This window comes from Natator depressus, chromosome 17 (assembly GCF_965152275.1).
Source record: "Natator depressus isolate rNatDep1 chromosome 17, rNatDep2.hap1, whole genome shotgun sequence".
Taxonomy (NCBI): domain Eukaryota; kingdom Metazoa; phylum Chordata; order Testudines; family Cheloniidae; genus Natator; species Natator depressus.
The window spans coordinates 16016575-16038914 of NC_134250.1; the positions used below are offsets into that span (position 1 = coordinate 16016575).

At 45.9% G+C, this 22340-nt stretch overlaps 1 protein-coding gene across 1 annotated transcript; it reads right to left on the minus strand.

The window, feature by feature from the left end:
* On the minus strand, nt 1-21446 carry NCF1 (neutrophil cytosolic factor 1). Its single transcript, XM_074974437.1, has 11 exons — nt 21267-21446; nt 19826-19906; nt 18406-18481; nt 13410-13575; nt 12393-12448; nt 11054-11176; nt 9079-9186; nt 7886-8003; nt 5279-5386; nt 3154-3290; nt 1-970 (listed from the first exon to the last, which is right to left on the minus strand). Exons 1-11 carry the CDS (start codon nt 21336-21338, stop codon nt 852-854), a joined length of 1164 nt encoding a protein of 387 aa, XP_074830538.1. The 5' UTR covers nt 21339-21446; the 3' UTR covers nt 1-851.
* Between the last annotated feature and the right edge of the window lie 894 nt (nt 21447-22340).

Below are 22340 nucleotides of genomic sequence, written 5' to 3' on the forward strand. Positions count from 1 at the left end.
GAGGACGGGCCCCCGTCGACATCGACTCCGCTTCCGCCTCTCACAAGCTGGAGTTCCGGAGTCGACGGGGAGCACGTTTGGGGATCAATTTATCGCATCTAGATGAGATGCGATATATCGATCCCCAATAGATTGATCACTACCAGTTAGAGACTAACAGATTTATTTGGGCATAAGCTTTTGTGGGTAAAAAACCCACTTCTTCAGCTGCATGGAGTGAATCTCCTCATCAATTATTGGGAGTGGACTACATCCATCCTGTCTAAATTGGCCTTTAACATTGGTTCTCCACTTGTAAGGTAACTCCCTTCTCTTCATGTGCCAGTATATATTTATGCCTGTATCTGTAATTTTCAGTCCATGCATCTGAAGAAGTGGGTTTTTCACCCACAAAAGCTTATGCCCAAATAAATCTGTTAGTCTTTAAAGTGCCACCGGACTCCTCTTTATTTTTGTGGATACAGACTAACACGGCTACCCCTCTGATACTTGATCAACCGTATTTTGTGTAGCAGATCATAGTAAACTTTTTTTTAAAATGTAATCAGTTACTGAGAATATCTTGCCGAATTCTGTCCTAGTGCACCAATTCAACCTCATTGTACTCCCTGGGATTGCACAAGTATAAATGAAGACTAAATTTGGCCCATCAAGTTTAGAACAATTCAGATTTGTTGAGAGACATGAATTATATGTGGAACCTTAATTGAAGTGCCATAACCTGTAGCTCTGAGAAACTCTGTGAGAACTGCCACTCTTGTAGAGGTGCCGAAATTTACCAGAACTGTCCAGTCTGGCTACACAGTCCTGGCAGAGAATAAGCATCAGCTTTATTTTTTTCCCCAGTGGGATCATTTGATCTTGTTCTTCGTGCTCTCTGTACAACGATTCATGATCAGGTCCTTACTGGGTCGTGGCGGAACAGCCGGTTGGGCCTTGGACACATTTTCCACCATTTCATTTTTCTCTCCTACAAATGACAAGACATAAAAATATGTGAAAGTTCCATGCCAGGCCCACTTTAATATCTGTGCATATTGGTCTGGGACTTTCAGAGGAGGCCAAGTGACATAGGTACCCTAGTCCCAATGAATTTGATCCCAGCATAAAAGTGTTTGATGTCAGTGGGTCCAAGATCAAGTACTAGATTGTCTCCTTCTAAAGGGAACACGGCAGCTGAAAAAATGGTTTAGAATCTGTGAGGGATTTGTTAGTATCAACCCCCATAAAGCCATCACTCTCTTGTTCTAAACATTCAAAAACTTCCATCTGGGGAAAGTATTTTTCCCTTCCTCCTCTCTACGTTTTTCTGTGGTTTGCTTTATTCCTGGATTTCAAGGCCAGACAGGACCATTAGATCATTAGTCTGACCTCCTGTGTAACACAGGCCAGAGAATTTCATCCACTTATATCATATGATAATTTACTAAATATGGGCCCAATCCTATACGAGGTGATGAGCGCATCTTGAAAGGTACTGAGTATCCTCAATTAGCCTCTAGTCAAAGCAAGAACTAAGCGCATACTTAACTTTAAGCACCTCCATTGAGTTCTATGGGAATTAAGCAGGTGCTTGTAGTCAGGCTCATGTTTATATGTTTTGCTAATAGGGATGGACAATAGGGATGCTTAAAGCTCTTTGCTAAATCATGGCTGTAATGAGGTGCTCAGCGCCTTGTAGCATCAGGCCCTAGATTAGTTGAGGGGGCTGATGTCACAACATTTAGATTCCAATACTACTTTTTGATTCACCAAATTGCAGGCAAAGGAGCCAGCAGCAGAGTTTGGATCAAGTTTCAAATTGTCTCTTGGGTAGCTGGCTGGTTCTTGCTCAGAATCTAGCTGATCGCTGGATGTGGGGTTGGGATTCAGGAAGGAATTTTTCCCCAGGTCAGACTGGCAGTGACCTTGGAGGGTTTCACCTTCCTTTGCAGCATGGGAGTATAGGCCATTTGTTAGGTTCATTTGGGTATATCACAATCAATTCACTGCCATTGCAGGGGGCTCAGGCACTGGGTGCACCTGGGTCCCTCCTGTTCTCTCTCTGGGGCTCATGATAGTCTAGTCTCTCGAAGGCTATAACACTTTGGTTTAATTTTGGTTGTTGTGTATGGAGTGCGTGTGGCCTGTGTTAGACAAGTCAGATTAGATGATCTGCTGATCCCTTCTAGCCTTAAACTCTAGGCCTATAAAGTCTGGATCCAGAGGTTTGGTGTAGGTCTCTCTCTGGCTAACTCAATGTGTTATTTAGCTTGCTGTGTTGCTTCAAGATCATTGTATAGCTTCCCATTCACTAGGAATGTCACAAATGCATCACTGGGCTTTCCATACATTACCTCCCATTATTTGCAGGCATTTAAGACATTTCACAAATCGGAACTCATTAGTTTCAGCCCTTTGGGGTTAGTACCTGCCCTTCTGGGGCCTGCCCTATTTCCACCTCCATGATTTTTCATTCGCTCAATGCCCTGCTATTCCAGAAACGAACCTACGCATCTCTTGAACTCCTTCCTTCTGCAGTCTTTGCTTCAGTGGCCTTTCCCTTTTACTTTTTCCATATATGTCTAACTCTGTGTATGAAACCCACTTCCCTATTTACTGCTTGTAGAAAACTGCTTTGTCAGGATTGCGAGAGACTGTAACCACCATCAGATTCATCGGGCCATTTCATAATGAAGACAATTTCTCTAGAGCCCCTCAGTCTGTACTGTTCTAAAGAGAATAAACCCAACTCCTTTGTAGCCTGATGCTTGTAAGCACTGAGCACCCATAGCCATCAGTGAAGGCAATGGGAGGTACACATGCTTGGCTCCTTGAAAATCTGACTCTTGGCCACTCCTTACAGTCTGGATTGACCTGGCATCGATTTGGTTGCCTGTCACTGCTGTAGAAGTGCTGTCTGCAGCTCAAAATTAGACCAAGTGGCCGTCATTAACTCTGGTGTGTGGATTCTCCCACTGCCACAAACACCCCTGAGCAACCTCAGCAAGGTATGAGGACTTGCCATGTGGTGGATAGACTAGGAAGCGTAGTGATGTCCACCAGCCCGGAGACCTAATGCGCATGAGGGTCTCCTTGAGTACAACCGTCCTCACCCCCTACCGTACATGACACGGGCTTTCAGTCTAGTGGGTACGTCAGACTGAAACTTACTGATCGTGTTGGACTTGTTCTGGAGATTGCTCTGCATCTTCATCTTCCTATACTTCATGCTGTTCCGTCTGTACGTCTCCTGGCTGATACGCTTCCGAATTTGGTTGTGGATGCTCTTGACATTTCGGATGGTCGACCTGCGTAGAGAAAGAGTGAATCTTTCAGCTTTTGCCATTTTAGCTATCTATGCTTTCTTACTTACAGGTCCCCACAGTGGGAACTCTCCCCTCTTGTAGGCCTGGCAGAGTCTCATCCTGAGGAGAGCATTCTCATTGGATGTAGCCTATGATTGCTTTTGATTATCCAAGGCAAAAGGACCATGGATTAATGTCAGCAACCGTGAGCAACCTTATGTGGTTTGTTGTGTAAAACCTGAGTCAGGCAGCATCTAGCTGCTATGAATGAATGGTTTAAAAATGAATAAATAAGTGTGAAGCCAGGATATAATTACAGTAAACAACAGTGACGCTTACTTAGTTCTTCCATCGAGCTCAAGTACATTGCAGAGGAAGGCGAGCATCAGTTACTTGCCCTAGATCAAATAGCAGGTGAATGGCAGAGTGCCCCATCCATTGGGCCACACTGCTCACCTATGCCTATTTATATCCATTGTTTCTGGTATACCACCAGTGTAATTCCGATGTAGGAATTCATGGCTATCAGAGCATTCAGATTGCATGTGTTTGACTGTGTGTGTGTCATACACACATTAAAATACTGGTCCATTTGATGTCAATGGCAAAATTCCCATAAATTTCAGTGGGATCAGAACCTGGCCCACAGAATGATCAGATTACATGATTTAGGAAGCCTGGTTTCAGCCTGTTTCCTGAGCTACACCTATCACACACACAACTAAAGTACTGTACAAAGTGAAAATAAACACGAACACAAAGACATGGGGCCAAATTCCCAGCTGGAATAAGATAGCATGCTGCCCCTGGGAGTTCTGAGCAGGTGTTTGCCTCTCTTCTGGGATCTGAACTAAGACCAACTCATTTTCATAACCGGTGCATCTAACAGCTATGAGCAGATGGCCCCTACTATCTATCCCGGCTATTTTTTTCACACTGGGTTCATACTGTTTACCTAAGTGTAAGAAGCTTCACACTCCATTACCATACCTCTATTCTCTCCTAAAATTTCAACACTTCACATCTGTGAAATTACATGCACCCATTTCATAGCTGCCCTAAGTAGAAGCAATTATCTTCACAATGGGAGGTATGTGTTCCTTACAAGGGCTACTTTGTTTGACTAATGCAAGTCAACAGCAGAGCTTTTGGGTGCTTATCCAGATTGAACCCAAACTCATTGCTTTTCGTGGTTCATCCCTCACTTATAATATCTTTAGAGTGTCTCTCTCTTTCTGTGTCGTGACAACTGCATACTCCAGTGACTGGTGCCCTACAGATATTATAGCTTGACTAAATATTTACTGCATGGACATCAGTGAGGCTATGCCAATCCACACCAGCTCAGGATCAGACCACAAACTGGATTTGGGAGCTTATGTATGAAACCTGCCTTGGAATGATGCAGAAATGAAGAGAGAGAGTTCAACTCTGCACTTTCCAGCAGTTGTTGCTGTATCAGCACCGGGGAGTTTTATTGCCTTTTATCTTCTCAATCAAAACAAAATCCCTTCCATTAGCTCAAATCCTCCCATCAGATTAGCTAGTTTGGCAGCTCTGATTAGTCAAATCTCTGCTCGCTTTTCAAAGTGAACGCAGTGAACACAGTTAGAAAACAGAATCCAATCTGAAAATTAACCAAGATTATCCCCAGAGAAGAAACTTTGCAGGTGGACACCTAGAAGTAAATCCGAGTAGAGAGAGTGCTCGAGTGAAGTCTGCATAGGCCTGTTCCGAAAAGAGTTTAGCATCCTCAGATCCCAGTAATGTCAATGGGAATTGAAGTTACTCAGCAGGCACCTTGCAAGATTGGTTCCTTTGTCTTTCTTTTCAGGAAGGAAGCCTTTTAGCAACCCTCTTCCCCCACCCCTCACATAGCACTTAGGTAGTTCCTCATTTCTAGGGAAAGCAATGGGCATTCCAAACCACAGTCTGGTTCGCTTCATCACACTGTCTCCACAGGGCAATCAGACCCTGTTTGCCCACCCTACCTTCGAGGAGGGGCGCCTTTGTTTCTCAGCGTATTCTTCACAGGGTTGTTCTCTTCCCCAGATTTCTGCAGATACATGGAGGGGTAGTAACCGGTGATTTCTTCCTTCCTGGGGTGCAAAACAACATCACTTACACCTACAGCTCCTTGATCAGCATGACAGCATGTCTGCAAATCAGGGGAACAACTTACCAAGGGATTCGTGGAGGAGTCTCCATCACGGACAATTTTTAAATCGAGATGGGATGTTTGTCTAACAGGTCTGCTTGAGGAATGATTTTGGGGTAAGTTCTGTGGCCAGGGTTCTACAGGAGGTCAGACTAGATGGTCCTTTCTGGCCTTGGAATCTATAAATCTACCATCCTGGCAGTTTAGCAGTTCTGGGGGTATTATTTTTAACCTCTAGTAGTGGTGACAGCTGACAAAGCAACCTGCTCCTCTTCTCCTTCATCTCAAAACCTGCCTGCAGATACCTCAGAGAGTTTGTCTGTTCTAGAGAATGAGTGGATAAGATCACTACACTGAGAAATGCCTTTTAAGGCCTGATCTAAATTCCATTAACTTGTAAGGGAGTTGCACTAAGCCCTTAAAACATTGCTCATGGTGTCTTAAAGCGTCTGTTTTATTTAAGCAGTAACAATTAAGGTGCAAAGCATTGCCTGAGGCTTAAAGACCACCAGGGATTCGCTGATGCTCTATGGGACAATGCAGCTGATTAACAATAGCAGAAAATGCCCAGCACCAGGATTGCTATAGCAAACCAACAGCTTCCCCCACCACCACCACCCATTACCCCCATGGACAGTTACAATACTTGGCACTTCTATCACACTTTACGTCCTCATTGTTTGTAACCATTAACTAATGAATTATCCTCACAACATGCCTGTGATGTGGCTTTTACCCCTCCCATTTGACAAGTGAGGAACCAGGGCAGAGCAGTTAGGTGACTTGCCCTAGGTCATAGAAGTAGTGGGTATTAGGAGCCGGCATTAGAATGCCAGCATTCCTGGTTCACAGGTCTCTGATCAGAGCACACAGGACATCTCTCTGGATTGGGTGATACAGTTTCAAAAAGCACGTAGTGGGTGCTTTCAATGCCCTAAACATTAGCCAATTAGCTGGCTAGAATCCACCTCAATGTACCATTAATTCTACGGCATACAATAGATCATTACACACACACACACACACACACACACACACACACACACACACACACACACACTTTGTTAGAAGAGCATCACTAAGGTTGCAAAGCCATGCACACAAATGTTAGGAATTGCCAGAATTAGGATGGCCTGTGCAGCCTTAATTTTGACTCCCAAATGCAATATAGAAAAGGAGTACTTGTGGCACCTTAGAGACTAACCAATTATATACAATACAGTTGATAATTAGGTGCTCACATCCTATTTTTCCCACAGGCCCCCTGCCTCATTCAGTGCACAGATGGACGGTGCTCACTGAATGAGCAGCTATTCAGTATTGTGTTGTTCAAATGCGTGGTGCTAGGCCTTGTTTACTGCACACGATTCAAACCCGGCTCTGAAGACAGAATTACTAATTTCCCTGTAGGCTTTTCTCCCTACTGGCTCCTAGTCCCAGCCTCCCTCCCTGGTCTCCTTGTCCAGTCTCCCTCCCCACGCTGTCAAGCCAGGTTCAGTTCTCCCCCAAACTCTGTCTCTTTGCCAGATCTTATTCTCCACCTCCCACACAGTCCCATTCTCCTTGCCCAACAGGTCCCCGTCTCCCTCAGCTCCTCACCAGCCATCAGCCCCAGTTGTGATTTGCACCCTCTGAGAAGCTAGATGTTCATGTTTCTTCAACCCCACCCCCTCGGCCCTTTTCCCCCTGGGCAGCTTCCTTCTCCATGCAACTTGGAGCCAGCCGCAGGGTTACTGAAAATACTTGAGAAAGCCTCCCTGCTTTCCATTCCTATGCCTTGCCCCAGCATGACCCACAGCAGAGCTGCAGTTTCAGGGGAAGTCCTGCTCAGATGAGGCTGGAATAGGCTCACTGTAAACAGAATCTTCAGGGCTTCTAGCTGTGCGATAGCAAGTCTCCACTGAGCAAGTGCCACCTGCTAGTTTTGAAAGGCTTATAACTTGGCCCAGTTTGTCACGGGGATGGCAAAAAGGCACATCCCTGGCACAAAGGCGACACATGTTTCAAGGTCCTGCTCCAAAGCATGGGGGCACTAAAGCTTTTAAAGGAAAAGGTCTCCCAAACAGTTTAATACGGAGGGGGTGGGGAATCAATGTATTTTCCCCAAGCCTCATTCTTGGGAACAGCTCAATGTCTGGGGTGAAATTCCACCCTTCCACCCCCAAAAAATCTATCTGAGGCAGACACCTAGCATGGCAAATTTCAGCCCAAATGATTAAAGTTTGGCAAAATTATAAACAACTGAAAACAGGGTCTTATAATGGGCAGTGTTAGCCGACCTTAATAATGGGTGATGCTACCAGCCTCATCTATAACAACCACCCTATAATTCATGTTGGTAATTAGATTGAATGGCCAGGTTCTCTCTCTATCCCTCCCCCAGAGTGGCCCAAAGAACCAAATCCGATTTATCCTGACATGTGATTTGGATTTTTCTTACCTGACAACCCACCAGCCATCAAGTAGCTTATGGATAACCTCTATGGTGTCTCCTTCTTTCAGTGTCAGCTCATCATCCTCAGCAGCTGTGTAGCCTTTTCTGACAACATAGAGCTCCCCTGAGCACAAGATAATAGAAACAAAGGCTTAAAGGGTGCATTAGGTGTTAATATCCAAGGAAAGGCTCTTCAGTGATCCAGACCACGGCTCCGGAATGACAGAGACAACACGCAAACAATGTATCCCATTTTAAACAAGACCCAGGATGCTTTGGGACTCTAAGCTGCATAGTTTGGATCCAGATCTGGACTTCCCCAAAGTTTGGGGAGGTTCAAGTGCTGGGGTTGGTTTTGGGCCCCTCTCTAGTTTTGAGCCAATATGGCAAGACCTCCAACTTAGTTAGAAGCAGTCAACAAAAGCAGGGAGAGTCATTTAGCAATGCTGAATAGTAGTCCAGTAATTGAGCTTCCAAGGACACAATGAGGAACAAGGAAGTGCAATGCTGGTTCAAGCTGTTACAATCTTTCAAAAACCACCAAAATATGACGGTTAGTGCAAAGAAGCAGGAGCCTAAGATAACTTACCTTCTGTTGTGTGAGATATGCCTTATGGATGTGAACACTGAAGGTTAATAAAAAAAAACCTGTTACATCTTTCACTAGAAAAAAGCCTTTCCATGGGTCTTGATTCCAGACAAGGACTTGGAGGGATCCTGCCTGTATTAGCCAGTCAGCCTGGGAACTACAGAGCACCAAATCCACAGCATCTCTGACCCTCTCCGGCCTCCCTCTTTCTTGAGGCTCCATACCACACCTTGCTTATGTACTAACTCGTTAATGAAATATACGTGCAACTGTCTCATAGTAGCCACCAGCAAAAATACAAAAGAGACCATGCAACAATTCCTAGAAGTTGAACAATCATCTGTAGTGTGGAGTCTCAGGTTACTGGGAGCTCCTGAGGTCAGTAGTGAGGAACCTAAACTATAAGCGTCATTTGATCATGGTGCCACTGCGTGGGAATTCACACAGCACTGGCTATACTCCTGAAGTCCAGCCCTAGCACATACTGGCTCACTGTACATTCTGAGATGGATCATCTAAGTGCAGTTTCTTCTAGGATTACTCCAGAAGCCTGGTCAGGAACATGGAGATGTCCAGCGTGGATCGATTGGTGGGGGTTTGGGTTTTTTACCTGCATAGTTCGGATCCTGCTCTTCAGATTCATCAGGACCTTCCATAGGCTCCAGGTAAGCGGCTGGGACCCAGCCACGTTTATTCTTTACCTGACAGAACCACCAGCCTGTAACAAAGCCAGCACAGCAGACTTTACCATTCACTGTAATGCCTTGTACTCGACAGGCTGCATCTCCAAAACCTGTACAAATAAACTCTCAGCGCAGGCCTGTGAGTGAGCGGGGGAGTCATTAACCACATCGGAGAGAGAGGGGAAAGAGAGAAACAGAGAGGTTAAGGGACTTCCTTGAGGTCACACACAGTCACTAGCAGGGCGGAGAAGAGAATCCAGGCCTCCTGGCCCTGTTCTTTAACTGTGGGACAACTAAACCGCAGAACCATGGGACAACCCATCTTGATATTCATTTTCAGGGGTTACTGTTGTGCCTCTCCTACCAATGAAGCATCAGCAGTATAAATGGAACTGTCCATGGCTTCCAAGCCTACAAAATTTGATAAGATTCCCTAAGGCCCTGTCTACATTTGGAAGTTTACCAAAGTAGCTGTTCCAGAATATTCTAGAAAACATTGAAGGCAACCTAACAAAACCCAAACTCTGGATCTTTTAATTGACTATTGGACTGTTCATTAAGGAGCCTCTGTGTGGAAAGCAATAGGATGCAAAGGAGTGGAAGGGGGACAGGGAAGAGCTGTTGTAAGGATCATCGGGGTAAAGAGGCTACTGTGTACGTAAAAATAAGTCATGCATCTGCCTCTGAACACTTCACAGTGACTTGACTGTGCAGGAAGGGAAGCCCTCAGTGTTTCCCTGAGTAGCTCCTGTATGTCACGGTTTAGAAGTGGTTCTTTGTGTCAGTTACCATGACAACAGGAAAGGGGAAGTCCACTTTTGTTTTGTAAAGATATGGACCGTAAATTTAGGAGGTTATTTCCTCGCTGGGCACCAATCCCACGAGTCATGAGGGAAGCTCAAAGGGCTTTCTAGGATTGCATCACAGCCTCACTAAGAGATGTCCCCTATCATGTGACTCCCCGTTTTCCTCACTCAGGGCAGGATTGTGATCATAGAGTGCTTGCTGTCTTTACATAATTGTGTATATATATATATATATATATAAATGCTCTCAGCTTCCATACTTAGGCACGGAATTTCTTAAAACACATTTTGATATACAGATGCTCACTTAATTACTCCCTTATTATTATCTCTTTGTCCTGCTGTAGCACCCAGGAGCCCCAGCCTGGGACAAGAACCCTCCTGTGCTCGGTGTTTGTACAAACACAGAACAAAAAGATGGCCCCTGCCTCAAAGAGCTTCCTGTCCACACATCGAGTACATTGCGGGTCTAAAGCACCGCGCAAGCTTTCACTAGCTCAGCCACCCCTCAGGAGGGAGGCAGGGGCTCTGATTTACAGGCGCACTGGGAGGAATTCCTCCCTGCACTGTGGCTATGTTGCCATGGTTGCACCTGTATAGAGTGGCTGGTACAATTCGTACAGTGGGGGAGCCGAGAGCCGTTGAACCACACTGTAAACCCTGGATATGATGAAAAGCACTTCAAGCACCCCTAGTTCCATCACCTATGCACAGTGGCCACAAAACAGCCAGAAGGCTTTCCTGGGGGGGTACCTCCAAGCAGAGAGGTGGGTGCAGAGATTCCCCCATCCCAGCTATCCCTGCTGCCCTAACAGCCCAAAGCGATTGGAAAGGCACGTTGCCTCCCCACTTGGCCTCTGCTGGGGGCTCAGCACTGGCGCCCACAAAACGGTCACAGAATGAGTCAGTGGCAGAGTCAGGAAGGGAACCCAAGTGTGCTTAGCGCTCAGGCCTGTTCCCAACCCATTAGGCCTCACTACTTCTGTGAAAGCGGCTCTGCAGACCTAGAGATAGGCCCAAAACAAAATCCCTGTCTCTACAATGGGCTGAAACAACAAGCTGGATCTGAGCAGCCCTCCACAGCAATGGGCTTTACCGCTTTCACTCTTCTCCACAACGTCCACCATGTCCCCAGTTTTCAGAGCCATCTCGGAGCCGGAGTTCTTCTCATAGTCTGCAATCGTTCGGTATGTCTGCAGGATGATGGGGCCAGTAATGTCTACAAGAGAAAAGTGGGGACAGAATTTCAGGAGCTCCTGTCATCGTTTTCCATCCAGCACAGTTCTGTTGATCGGCCGGGGAGAAGTTAGGGAAACTCCACAGAACCTCAGTGGAAAGTCCAAAAGTTTCTCAATTCCTAAGGGGTAGCAGTTCTGGTGTTCTCACTGCCCTCGGCGGCAATGCTCTTGGAGTTCCTCTAGCAAGGATCAAGAAAAACAGCAGCAAGAATTATAACTGCACTAGCCAGACAGCCCCTGCTGCTTAAGGACCCCAAATGATTGTATTCATAGCAAAGTAAGCAAGCAGTAGTATTTAGCATGTTGCGTAAGTGTCCCAGAAAAGGTTTGCCCATCACAGGTTGCCATCACTCATGGCATTTGCAGAAGGGATGGGCAGCCCCACGAGCCGAGCAAGCCCCTGGCTGAAGGTTTGAAACCTTACAAGTAAAGGAGAATGGATTTGACTTTCAAGGAGACCTCGCCTACTCACTCCAGTCATGCATGGAAAGCGTCTAGACTGAACATGTATTATGTACAAAAGGAGAGAGGGCAGCATATCAATGTTCTGTAGGGTGCCCCAAGCATGAAGAGAGGAACTTGGTTTCTGTTGAGTTCTATCGAGAAATAATGCGACTGCGGCATAAGGCGCCAGTTCTGCAAACAATTTAAGCACGTGTTTCAATACATCCTTACTGGGCGCGTGTGCTTTGCTGGATCAGGGCCGACGGTGCTGCTGGAATGCAACCTCCAATACAATGCATTCGCCCATGTATGGTGAGAGCATGGCCTGGAGGCCCCTTTGACTCCTTCCGGGTGCATGAGTCTGGCACTTAGTGCCACAGTGGGGTCTGTATTGGACCCGCTTTGGGGCTGCCATTCCTTTAGGCTGGCATGGAACCCTCCATTCACCACTCCATGAGCAGTTTCTCAGTTCACTACACCCACCCTACAAGCCGCTTCCTCAGAGATGGCTGTGCTGCTCTGTGTGCAGCTGGCACCTCCTGCCCCATGGCTGAGGATATCTGCCTTGCAGCAGGGCCAGCCCTACTGTACCAAGGGGCAAGGAAGCTGGTGCCTTGTGCTGAACACTGTCCCACCCTGGAGATTATGCTCCCTCTGTAGATATTTTCCCACAGTGCTGATAGAACCATGTGCTCACTGTGGCTAGAACGGTTGCTTATGAGCATTAGAATAAAAACCACAACTACTTCTTACCTGCGACATTTTTCTTGGAGTCCTTTGGCACTAAATATGTCTCTGGTTTCTTGATGCTAGATAAACAAGAGTGAAGTCAGTTTAATGCCAGTGGATGCTGACCCTTTGTTTTCTCCCTGGTCCTATCAGCAACAGGGTTCCCTTCCCTCCATACAAAGAGCATAAGAACAGCCATACTGGATCAGACCCATAGTCCATCTAGCCCAGTACCCAGTCTCAGACAGTGGCCAATATCAGAGCATCGGGGGAGTGTACAGAACAGGGCAATTTGGAAAGATCCATCCGTTTTCCCCTCCTGGCTTCTGGCAGTCAGAGGTTTAGGGTCGCCCCGAGCATGGGGTTACATCCCTGACCATCTTGGCCATCATCCCTGCACCTCCAGGTCCAGTGTAGATGTACCCTCAGAAGCAGGGAAGGCCATTAGAGGGCTCATCAACTATTTAAAGAGATAGTACCCAATTCCTATGCAATACAACAATGAAAATAACCTCATCTTTGGGCAGAGGCCAGGCCTGAAATACTTCAGCCCAATAGTCATTCAATCTTTCTGAAAATTTGACCTGAAAACAGGAGTTTAGAATGGAAATGCGCAGGCAACCTTAACTATAGCTGTTATTAGTGCTCTGGCTATGTAATATATTATATCATATCATATTATTTATATGTTCTAGGATGTTAGTCTCCTAGTATATTAATATAAGGAATCCGATCACGTTAATCAGAACATCAGCAATTGAGTGGATGAGAATTCTTCCCATTCTCACTTGGGTAAAGACAAACATTAAGGAAGTTGCATAGAAATGTGTATGTTACAAATTTAACATCAAGTTGAGTTAGATTCATAGATTATAAAGCCAGAAGGGACTATTGTGATCATCTAGTCTGATCCACTGCCTAACACAGGCTGCAGAGTTTCCCTGTTTCAACTAGAGCGGATCTCATAGAAAAATACCTAGACTGGATTTTTAAGTGGGGTTAAGATGCCCTGAGTGTTCTTGTGGAAGTGGCCATACTCACTGGCTGTCTGTGGGTGGGTTCAAGTCGTCAGGCCTGACTTTGAAGAAGTTCAGAACATGGGAGCATCGGGAAATCTTGTGTGGCAGATTCAGTAAGGCGTAGCAGTATTCAGTCAGCGTGCCTTGCCTGTTCTGTGTAGATCGCTGGCCATCAAACCATTTGGGTGCTAGAAAAGAGCAAAACCAGGGAGACATATTTTTTGTGTCTAGCGCTTTTGGTAGAGCTGCCTCGGTAGAGGTAGAGGTCACCTTGATACCGAATATCAACCTGAAAAAAGAGCTGAGGAGAACCCAAAAAGGTTCTAATCTACAGTGACTGTTAGTCAGATGGCTTCTTGCTCCCTCCTAAGGTAACGGAGTTTGGGAGCATCTCAAAGCATCCTTGGACGCTAAAGGGACATTTTTGAAAGCAGTGGCTACTGCTGACACCAAATGGGTGCCATCCGTGCAGCTACATCCCAAGGGTGCTTTGGAAAAACGTGTCCTTGGCAAACATGTTGAAAGGTCCATTGTCAATACGGAGCTAAGTTTTAAAGAAGTTCTACAGCCGGAACACAGAGTTCCTCCTTTTGTCAAGCCGGCAGCAGAAGCCCAGCGGCAGCCAGTTGCACACCCTGGATCTAAGCAGAAGCTCTGCAGTGAAGACAGACAGAGCACCTTTGCGGAGAGCGTGCTCATCTGAGCAGATTACTTCCAGCCCCCACGAGGGAACGGGCTGACGAAGAGCGCTGTACAGATCACAACAGGAAGACCCCATGTTAGCGCTGTGGAGCTCTAACATAATCCCCACAGCCGTCGCCGGGGTAAGCCCACCTCAGTTTAGATTAGCCTTTGTTCTAAACGGTCCTGCTTCATTTATATGAGGCAGAGAGATCCCCTCTCTCTCTCTCTCTATCACAGGGCAGGCTGAAGCTTTATAAACACAGTCCTGGAGAAGGAAAAATATTGACCACCGCCTCTGAGCCACATCGTTAGACCAACCTCACCTCCACCCCCTGTAGGCAGCGCTATGTGGAGGCGGAGTAACCACGCCCAGGGGAGAAGCTCTCCCGTCGGCGTAGGAGCATCTTCCTTTAAGCACTCCAGTGGCGCAGCTGCATCAGTGCCGACGCAGCGTTTTTAAGTGGTGACCTACCCTAAATAACGTGCCTAACGTCACCCGGGAAGAATGCGGCCGAACAGAGACGTGACCCTGGGTCTCCCAAACCCTAGTCGAGTGCCCTAACCACTGGCCCATACCACTTCTTAATTCCGAACAACTTCCCTATGCAGCAGGACCGTGCTATTACCACCGTTTGGCGGGCAGAGATCTGAGACACAGAGAGGCTAAGGGGAGGTCCAGCCTTAGAACACTATGGCAGTGCAGCTGCAGCGTTAGACACACCTACGCTGACGGAAGGGGCTCTCCTGTCAGCATCGGTAATCCACCTCCCTGAGAGGCAGTCGCCTGATCAACGTAAGAATTCTTCCGGCCATCTTGCGCTGTTTTCACCCAAGGTTAGTATAGTTACATAGAATCTCAGGGTTGGAAGGGACCTCAGGAGGTCATCTAGTCCAACCCCCTGCTCAAAGCAGGACCAATCTCCAATTTTTGCCCCAGATCCCTAAATGGCCCCCTCAAGGATTGAACTCACAACCCTGGGTTTAGCAGGCCAAAGCTCAAACCACTGAGCTATCCCTCCCCCCATCTTGCGGGGGCGTGGATTTTTCACACCCACAAGAGACCTGCCAATACCAATGTAAGCTCCCCGTGTAGACCAGGCCTGGGTAACTCTAAGTTCACACAGAAAGTCTGTAGCAGAACAGGGGACGGAACCCGGGTGTTCCAAGTCCCAGGTAGTGCTCTAAGTAGGGTCATCCTTCGTCTCGCTTCCACGCACCGTTGAATTGCCATGTGTCGCTAGCAGCAGTGATCACACCTCAGACTTAGTGATGGGAGATGCCGTGTTAAGAGGAGCCCTACACCTATTGAACGGAAGCCTACAGCTCTCGGATTTAATAATCCAATTTAATCAACTGGAGGGGGAAAAAACCTCCTCAAACCAGAAGATGACCAGGAGTGGACAGGTCAGCCTGAACTATAATTCGTTGTTACATAATTATGTTGCTTACAGACTGTTCACACAGGATGGGGGAAAGGTGGGGCTTGTGGGGAGAGAAGGAGATAGGAGCATGTGCATTAATTCTTTAACTCTGCAGTAGGAAGACAGGCAGCAGGGAGGCTGGGCTAAGTTCTTGGCAGAAGCTAGCAAGAGAATAAACGAACTGTGGAGATAATACAAGGAAATTAATCTTCCTGAAATTTTGACTGTCACCTCACCCAGCATGTTTGCGTTAGGTAATGAAATGATCAGTACATTGTCTTGAGCGCTCTGAAGAACACAGGTGCATGCATAAGTTACAATCCAGTGCAACCACTAACTTCACCCATTAAGAAGGGAAATTCTTTCAGTTCCTCAAATCATTATTACTATGTGCTCTTTCTGGAGCACACCCATGTGCCTTTAGGCAAATCAGCACTATAAATATACTGGTGGTTACTGCGTTCAGGTGGCAGGCAGAAAGGAATGAATCTCAGCACTGTTACAGAGGGGTGCAGTTTGCATTTTGATTCATTCTTTCCAGGGAAATGAAGGTCTATCTTGATGTAGGTCTTTTGAAGGTCACCTCAGTACCACACTGTCAAATGTTATGGGAACCTGTAGTTTATTTGTGTAGGTGGAAGCCAAGAAAATTCCCTTCTAACCTGTAGGGTTCCCACCCATCAGCATGTATTTACTCCTAGCCAGAGACTGTATTTCCCTCCCGCGCCCTATGTGCCACACGGCCAAAGAGCTTTGCTACCACGTAGGCACCTAAATGGTCAGATTTTCAGATGTGCTCAGCACCTAGCCGCTCCCATCGTTCTCAGCTATACTAGTAACTTCATGCCTATCCTGGCACAGACAACACGGCAGGCTTCAAGCTCTCTGGGTCAGACTTATATTCATTTGGTGTCCTGTGCAACATACGGCACATTAAAGACAGCACATTGCTGTGGCAATTGTAATTCTCCCGCGAGTCCTTTGAATTTTATAATGGAGAGTGGTTTCCTGCTGTTTATTCTGCACCTATACAGGCCATATGTAAGACAACAGGGCAGAGCTTCAGACGTGGCTTCCCAACATACTATTAACTATTTCTTAATGAAGTTTTTTGTCTGTTTCTTTAGTTTATTGAGAAAAGTGGAACAACGATTTTTTCCTGCTCGTGTTGCTCAGAAAGGTCTGAAGGGATTTCATTCATAATTTCAGCGACTCCTGTGTTTCACCAATACTGATATCAGTGTTACAAGCAGCTCTCCTGGCTATGCTGGTGGATCTTACAACTTCCTCAAATGTACAGATGTTGTTTCTGGGGCCTTTCAGCAAAACCAAGACACAGCCGGTACAGTCTGACCAGAGCAACATCTTTGCAACGGAGCCAAGAATTTTCATGCACCAGGACAGGAGGCAGACAAACATACCACTTCATCTTTCCCTTTACGATCACCACCTTTCACTGCTAAATCCAACTGACCCGATGTTGGGTGTTCCTCATATCTGAGGGATTTCTTCATTAAAAATAGAGCAACAAAAGCTGACAGAGAAATATGACCCCACCCACCACAGCTATTACAGTAACTAATGTCAGCAAAGTGAAATCTTCTTTGAGAAACTACTTGTGTGTAAAATTCCTTATGAGGACAGGGGAAAGTACATTGGGGGCATTCCCCAACCAATGGCACTTAGTAGGTTTGCATTTACCCAAAGGTTACTCAGATCAGTGATAGGGACTAATGCCAAATCCAGCTCCCAGTAAAGTCCATGGGCAAATACCTCTTGATTTCTGTGTAAGCTTGATTGAGTTCTAAATCCTGCTCCACTTACTCACTCAGGTAATCCCAAGGAAGTATTGTTAACGGCTATTTCTATGCATGCATTGCCTCAGAAGCATTCATAAATTATTCCTCATAATCACTCTGAGGGAGATAGGTAGCATTATCCCCGTTTTACAGTGAAGGGGAAACTGAGGCACACAGAGAGGTGCAATGACTTGCCGAAAACTGGGAACGGAACCCAGATCTCCTGACTCCCACTGCCTTAACAAGTAACCATGAGAGCTGGAAAGCTTTCTGCCTGCCAAGGATGGTGCTTAGGCTGACATGGGTCTTTACAGCAGTCGCTCATCTCATCCCTAAATTGCAAGAGGGAGAAGTGGCTGGGACTCAAAATGAGTGTACATTAATGGGGAGCAGTTACACCACTTTCCCTGCATCTGCCAGAAGTGGATAGGCTATAGGCGGTTACTGATTTGTGATCTGAAACAGTATGTGAAGTGACTTTTATTTACAGTAATTTCGTGTTTGTTTTAAACAGAAGCATGTCAGTTCACCTAAAAGCACCTCCCGATTCTGCTAAAATGCCTCTAAAAGCACTGGCACACTTTGCAGCTGTATTGTGTTTTTCTAGAGTTGATCACCTACACTTCAGGAAATACACAACAAGCACAAGTACACCAAGCCACGTGCGGTGGGTGTTCATTTAGTCACATCTTCCTCCAGGGGAGAGTTCCAGTCACTACAACAGTCTGCTACTTACACCTAATGGAGTTACTGTATACTTTTAATGACAGGTTTCAAAGTAGCAGCCGTGTTAGTCTGTATTCGCAAAAAGAAAAGGAGTACTAGTGGCACCTTAGAGACTAACCAATTTATTTGAGCATAAGCTTTCGTGAGCTACATGCATCCGATGAAGTGAGCTGTAGCTCACGAAAGCTTATGCTCAAATAAATTGGTTAGTCTCCAAGGTGCCACTAGTACTCTTTCTGTGTGTGTATACTTTTAAAGGTCTCAGGTCCCATCCCCACTGAAGACCCTGGTGTCTGTGTGTATGCAGACATATTACAGAGGGGCTGCCGTCCCTTTTCATTCCAGCTTCCTGCTTTGAAGAGAGTGGCTGCTCTATACATCTACTTACCTGGTAAGTGAGGGATGATCCTGTTCTCAATGTTGATGTCCCCAGATTCAATGGGAAACATTTCCTTCAAGGATTTCTAACATAAGAAGAGAAACCAGTATTAGGCACACAGTCCAGTCAGCATATCCAGGCAAAATTCCATCCGATTCCTAGAGTGCTCATCCCTCAGGCTCAGATCGAGGACACCAGTAGAAGAGACTCAGGCCCTGGCTTTCCAAAGACCTCAACTTTGGCCTCTGACTGCGCATCCAATGGGGAGCTCAATTTTGCAAGCCCATTTTATAGCACCTAGACAGCTAGCTTGCTGGTTGTGGTGACAAATCAGGCAGCTAGCTTTAAAAGGTCAGATCCTGAGAGTTGATGGCACTCAGCACCTTGCAGGATTGGGCACCCATTAAGGACATTAGGTAAAATTTTCAAAAGTGCCTAAGTGACTTAGGAGCCGGGTCCTATTTTCAGAAGTGACTTTTAGGCACTTAGGTACCTCAGTCCCATTGCCTAAGTCTCTTTTGAAAATGGGAAAGTTTTACCCTTTAACACTGAGTTCTTAATACAAATTGTAAATAAAGGCAAAGAAATAATCATCAAATAATAGTCTGCCTCCATCTGGGGACCGGAATACTTTCCAAACTGGAATAAAGCTTCACAACACTCATGAGGGAAGGATTGCTATCCAGGTGTTACAGATGGATAAACACCGTTCGTGATTAAGTGAACCTGAAACCGTCAATAGACTGCAGCAGCAGATGGCTCTTTTGGTGTGTGCCGCTGGAGATACTGAGTTAGAGAAGCCACTCTCCCAGGAAGCCCTGGGACAGGATGTCTGTACCTTGTGGTAACAAGTTCTCCCGAGGGCAGTTTGTATCCAGCTTAACTTCTCACTTCACTGCAGTAAAACGTCGCTAGAAAGAAAATCAGTTCCAGACTCCTCTGTCTGGTGAATGGCAAAGGCCCCCTTGGAAGGTGCTACAAAAAGGGACAAGTGCCTTCTTCCAAAACAGCCTAGCAAAGGCTGCTAATTAAGTGGCTAATAGGGTATCTAGGCCACTCAATTCCTGTCCCTCTCCTGGGGAAATCAGATCGCATATGATCTGAGGTCAGCTGGCCCAGACTGAATGCTACAAGTTTTATATTATGGTTCTGAAAACATAAGCGCAACTTCCATTGAAGTCACTGTGAACCTTCCCTCACCATGCATAAAAGGCGTAGGCATTCCCGTACCACAGCGATGAGCCTGTTATAAAGGTCTAGCTAGACAGAATACCGCCGCAAGCCTTCATAACCACACCAGAACAATCTGTATAGAACTCTCCAAAACGGACAGAATTTGGCCTTCGTTATTGCCTTTGAAGCTCCTCCAGCCCTCTGCCTCCGCAAGCCAGACTTAGCCTGAACCAATACCAACCGAGAGTTGACTTACATGAAATTCATATATCTCCGTAAATTTTCGATAGACTAGTTTTTCGGTTAGATCCTGCCATTTCACCAGGAACATGTAAACCTATTGAACAACAAACAGAGTTCAGATTCTGCAGTTTATCCTGTGGGACCCCAATTTTTACCGCCATGTAGAAACAATCACGGTCTGTGATCCATTTTCCAAGAGACGCCAGGTAGATATTCTTGTTTGCTGGAACGAACACCACACACACACCTAGCTACAATCTATTTCCAAATCTGTGTCAGTAACAATCCTCATTTTTCTCTATTCACAGAAAACTCAGCAAGCATATACAATACAGTAGGTTCTAGCACAGGATGGTACAAAGGACCGATTTCCTATAAACATAGCCATTCAGCAAATATCACATAGGACTCTTCCCTCTCCCCCTCCCCCATTCACACTACCCATGGTGCCAGTCTAGACTACCTGCTTGTCTGCTCCTCTCAAATACCCCTGTGCTTTCTTCCACACTGCCCCCACTAAGGGAATGCCCCCCCAGAACTGATCCATGAGGCTAAAGTCCCATTCTCTTTCATCTCTCTTCCCAAGAAGACCGTCTCCTGTGATGCTTAGAAGAAAATCAGCCACCTCTGTAGAGGCTCAGCTGCGGGGCAGTTGAGTAGAGGCAATATTTAACTACAAAAACCTAAAAAAAAAAAAAAAAAGTAAAACTGGTTGAAAACGCCTATTTTATTTCCATTAAAATTTTCAGTTTTTTTCCATGACAATAATTCAGAATGAATTGACAATTTTTTTCATTTTGGTTCAAATTTTTTTTTATAAAAAAAATTGAAAATTTCATCAATGCGGAACTGTTTTCACAGAAAATTTTTATTACAGCGAAACTTTTTTCCCCACCCAAAAAAAAAAAATGTTGATTGAAAAATTTCATCTAGCTCTGTTGCATACAGAGAAAGATTAGGGATTGAAAAGGTTAGTCAGAGAATAGAAATGCAAGAGAGACTGGGGAGAAATGGAGAGCAGGGAGCCAGGAGAATTGCTTTTCCAACAGTGGCAAGTGATCAAAACCCCCCAGTGACACCCTCCATATTAAAGCAGGTGACTATTGTGAGCCAGGGCGTTCAGTTCCTATTTGCCCCAAAGTTCTTGGTTCTGAGCACCCCGCATTTTGGTTCAGCCTATTACAAAGACAGTAATCAGCCAAGCAGCTGAGATCTGGACCCAAAGTCTCCTGACGTTCTTGGGTGTTCAGGTCTGGAACAGACATTTCTAACTACAATCCAGACTGCTGTCTCAGCTCAGAAGAGCAGCAGCATTCCCCCAGAATTTTACTTTTAGAATTTCTCTTTCAAGGTATTATTTAAAATTGAAGGTAAAACAAAGCCGAGGGAAACTATACCTAAAGAAAAAAAACCCTTCAGTTTATTGCTCTGCAGTGCAATCTCCGAGTACTTACATAATGTTGGCTTGGAAAAAACCTTTTCTCGAAGCCAAGCAGCTCAATGTGTCTGATGTACGTATCTGCCATGGCTGAGGCTGGCCCCTTGTACTGAATGCTAGAATCTGGCTATTTAGCTGGTGGTAGGATGGAGCTGTTTGTCTGGACACTCACTGCTGCCCTCTCCTCCTTCTCTGCCTGTGCATCGGGTGACTTCTTGTATCCACCCTGAAAAGGGGAAGTTGCACTGACTATATCACCCATAGTTGTTTCACCAATTGTTGGTTTTATTAGTGGGCTGTTTCCTGCTGTGAGTCTCAGGATCAGGAACTAAATAAATCCCTCTGGGTTCAGCTCTCTCCTTCTTTCTCATCGCCAAAAGTCTGCAGACGCCGTGGGGAGAAGGGTGGAGATGCTGTGAGAATCAGGATCCAGATACCTCAAGAGGAGAGTGAGGGGGCCTGAACCCCAAAGAATAAGCAAGTGAATGAACAGGCTGTCTACAATGTTATTGTGTAGCAAGAGATGTCAAGTAAGGTCTTTTGGGAAAGCATGTGATGGCCATTAGGAGATCTGTGTGCAGGTTGGGATTATGAACGTAGGCAGGCGTACAGAACATTGCCACTGGAACCAAGATGCAATGCAGCATCACCATGCAGGAGTTGTGGGAGGGAGGGACGGACAAATCAGGCAGGGAGTGGTTGATGTGAAACTAACTCCAAGCACTGAGCATTGTATAATCCAGGGAAAGGCAATGGTGGAGCATGAAAGTTCATGGAAAGTCACTGACAAGGAAACCTGTCTTGGGAAACTAAGGAAGGAGGGAGCTTCCCCCACTCTGTGTAACCATGAATTACCATGGGCTGAGAGAAAGAAAACACCCGCTACCTCTGTTACAAGGGAAGGGTTTCTTTGAAGTGAAGGCTATCCACAAATATCTGAGCAGGGGGCTGGCTGCGAAACACTGGCTCCCCTCTAGGGCACAGGGCATGCTGGGAAACTGTTCCAAGGCAACAGGTAGCTTGTATTAGAAAAGGGAACTGAGCTAATACAGCAGTGTAAAGGCTGAGGTTGCATCTTTGTGTTTATTTT

Coding starts and splice junctions, on each gene's coding strand:
- NCF1 (XM_074974437.1), bottom strand. CDS start 21,338: ATGGCAGATACGTACATCAGACACATTGAGCTGCTTGGCTTCGAGAAA. Junction 11,177..12,392: donor CTCCAAGAAAAATGTCGCAG/GTAAGAAGTAGT, acceptor TTTCTCTTGTAG/ACATTACTGGCCCCATCATC. Junction 8,004..9,078: donor GCAGGATCCGAACTATGCAG/GTAAAAAACCCA, acceptor TCTTGTGCTCAG/GGGAGCTCTATGTTGTCAGA.